The sequence below is a fragment of the Malaclemys terrapin genome, chromosome 6, assembly GCF_027887155.1.
Source record: "Malaclemys terrapin pileata isolate rMalTer1 chromosome 6, rMalTer1.hap1, whole genome shotgun sequence".
NCBI classification, from domain to species: domain Eukaryota; kingdom Metazoa; phylum Chordata; order Testudines; family Emydidae; genus Malaclemys; species Malaclemys terrapin.
Window position 1 is genome coordinate 85,825,540 of NC_071510.1, and position 3,370 is coordinate 85,828,909.

Consider the following 3,370-nt stretch of genomic DNA (forward strand, 5'->3'; position numbering starts at 1 on the left):
CAATCTCAATCTATAATTACCTACACAGGAAGAAGAAATCTGATACTTCAGGACTCTTTAATCTTTGAGAAAGCTCCAGTGGTAGGATGTTGTGTAGTCACATTGCTTAATGTACTACTGGCAGGCGCTCATATATAACAGTGCTGAGTACAGTAGAGCAGTATTTCTCAATGACTGGTCTGTGGAGTGGCACCGATCCCTGAGATCTCCCTGACACAGTTTAGGAAGGCAACAAGCCAGTCCCTGGTATCAAAAAGGTTGAGAAACTCTGCTGTAGAGACTCTGTAGATTAGAAATGGTCAGAGCTCAAACTAGGAAAAAATACATGTTTTTTCCACAGACAGTGATTGAATATTGGAACAGCTTCCTGAGGGCTGTGGTAGATTCCTCATCACTTTGAGTCTCTAAGATAATGCTCTTGGTCAACAACAAATTTAATAGGATTAAAACAGAAATAAATGAGTGAACTCCTATGGCCTGTGTTATGCAGGAGGTCAGCTTAGATGATCGTCATGGCCCCTTTGGGCCTTAAAAATCAAACATTTTTAATAGTTTTTTTTTAATCATGAAAGTTCTGGACTCCAGGCAGAGCTGTAATAGAAGTCCAGCCTTAGCTATAAGTATCACACTACTGAGTGTTGTGAAGCATTCAGACTAATGATGTTCTACTTGAGGTGTATTTTTCTGATATATGACCCTGCAGATTTTGGTTGTGGGAGTGATTGTCCCCAGGAGATTAAGTGAGTCATCACAGTGATGGTGACTAAATATATGTATGTTGGATGCATCAACTGCAGTTGAGATATGGCAGTTATATGTCTTTCCCAGTAAGCACTGGCGCTATAAGGAACAGCCAAAGAATAGGATAAATAGAGGGACAAACAGCCATGAAATATTAAAGCAGTTTCCAGGAGCAAGCACCATAGCAATAGATAATTGAAGGCATTTTAAGTGAACCACTTCAGGCTTCACTTCCCAGACCTTTATTCTTCCAAGCAAAGTTTATTTCTTCACATGATGCACTCTGTTAACCATACACATGCAAAGTTCTTATATACCTAATCTGACCCTTTGACTTCAAATGCTACCTAAGATCTCTTACAAATTTCATCTCACTTGAGACCAAAGACAATTGGTGTGTAGCAATGGAGCAGAACAACAACAGTGTAGAAGATTTCTCTTTCAATGTATTTTCTGTCACTCCATATCAGCCCAATAGATCAGATGTCCTGGTGTCAGATGATGACAAAGCTGGTGCCACTTTACTCTTTTCAGGTGTTTTTTTAGGGCTGGTGGGGATCACTTTCACAGTGATGGGATGGATCAAATATGCTGGCATTATTCACTTTGAGTGGACTCAGTTATTAGGGCCTATTCTGCTCTCTGTTGGTGTGACTTTTGTTCTGATTGCCATTTGCAAATTTAAAATTCTGACATGTAAATCTTGAAAAAAAACGTGATGAAAGTGCATCAGCTACAGACCAGTCTCCAAGTGGACAATCCTTTGTTTTCACTAGAATTAACCAACCTATAACTTTTCATGGTGTTACAGTGGTACAGTACATCCCTCCTCCTTATCCAGCCCAGGAAGGCATTGCTGTGAATCCAGCCTATTTGCATCCAGTGCTCAGTTATTGTGGTGTTGCTTCATCCAGTGGATTAACAATTCCTTCCCCAACCTCTCCTCTGTACTCAAACTCTCATATTGTCCACTCTCTGCATAACCCAGCTTTTACTGAAGATGAAAACTACCCTGCTTATCTGGTAGCAGACACAAGAGACGAGAGGTTAAGTCTACTGAAATGTTTATTAGTTAATATGGATATAGTCATTTGAAATTTTAAAGCACTTCATGAGTGCTAAGTAGTATTGTTATTACTAGTGCTAAGTAGTATTGTTATCCAGTCAAATGCTATCGAACCCCAGTGTTGTAGTGCTTCCTGTGTACAGCATTATTCATGTATTTATATTTTAATATGCATGCTTTGATTTATGTCTATGTGGTATCTTGTATTATTTACCTGGGAAATGGTAATGTCAAAAATTTGTTACAATCACCATCTTGAATGGTGTCTAGTAGTTGTTTGGCAGCCATGTTGGCTACCCTTCTCTTTGGAACTTTGGCACCCTTTTGTGGAAAGGCGGGAAAAGGACTGGTCAGGTGGTCACTAATCTGTCTAGAGACAAGAGGATATAAAAACCACACACATGGGCTCTAGGGTGCTGTCCCCCCTAGAACCACTGGAAAATCTCTGAGAGAAACCACCACAGCTACTTATCTGAGAAGTAATCCTGATCCTAATCCTGGTTCAGCAGTCAAAGGTCCAAATCCCTCCTGCGCCGCCTGTCATCCCCAAGCACAGTGATAGGTCTGGATCCAACATATTGAGGCCGAGGCAGACAAACTTTGATCTATAAAGTATAAATACCTTTGTCTGTCATTTGTAGAGGGAAAGGGTTCTGGGCTTCATGCCCATGCACACCACTGAGATATTTTGTCCATATACTTACCTTATGTTAAATAAAGCACTTTTTAGTTTACCTTTTCTTGTCCCTTATCCTTATTTGCAATGAGATCAATTAGGTGATAGATCCTAATTCAGGGACAGTTGTACCTGTGACTTCTTAGCAGGGGTCCATAACATCCTTAATTTCTTCCCCCACATTGATACATGGTAACAATTGGAGACGCTGGCAGGACTCCTGATTTTGGTCGCAGTGTTAATTAATTATAATTTCCTCAGTTAAGTCTTGCTAAAGGTCCATTGACCTTGTGGGAGGTAAACTGCTCTCCCAGCAGCGACGGGAAGGCAATTCCGGCTCAGACCGAGGGGTCCGTGGAAGCCGTGAGATTTGGGCCTCAGGTTGTAAGACCTGTGGAAGCCACTAATTGGATTTGGTGGCTCTGGCCAATAGGGCCCAGAGAGCTGCTGCTTTTTGCTCAGGCTGTAAAAGCCCGTGGAAGCAATCCACTGACTCTGACCCTGCAGTTAGGAGCCAAGATTTCTGCTCCGACACAGCGGTCCAGCGAGTTCAGTGTAAGGCTCTGGTATAGTCAACCCAGTGAGCCATAGCATGTTCTGGTCAATAGGACTCAGAGAACATGCCATTTATTGTTCCAGGCCTTTGCCCATGGAGAACTAATATAGAATCAGCTTGGACCCCATGTCTGGTAGTCATACCTTCTGCTCCAGCATACGTGGTCTGGGAAGCTGCATTCTGCTCTGGTCTTTAGTAAGACCCAGTGAGCAACATATTCACTCTATTGCTAGCTCTGACTCCACAGTCCAGTAGTTAAGCAGCAACTCTCTGACCTTCACGGTCCATAGAACACATCTTGCCAAAGACAGGCACGCACATTGTTTTATTC

At 42.1% G+C, this 3,370-nt stretch overlaps 1 protein-coding gene across 1 annotated transcript; it reads left to right on the forward strand.

Moving 5' to 3' along the window:
• The first annotated feature begins 1,145 nt into the window (after positions 1-1,145).
• TMEM174 (transmembrane protein 174) lies at positions 1,146-2,469 on the forward strand. Its single transcript, XM_054033060.1, is given in 2 exon segments — positions 1,146-1,445; positions 1,447-2,469. Coding segments are annotated over 2 exon segments (690 nt in total). The 3' UTR covers positions 1,837-2,469.
• Positions 2,470-3,370: the final 901 nt, after the last annotated feature.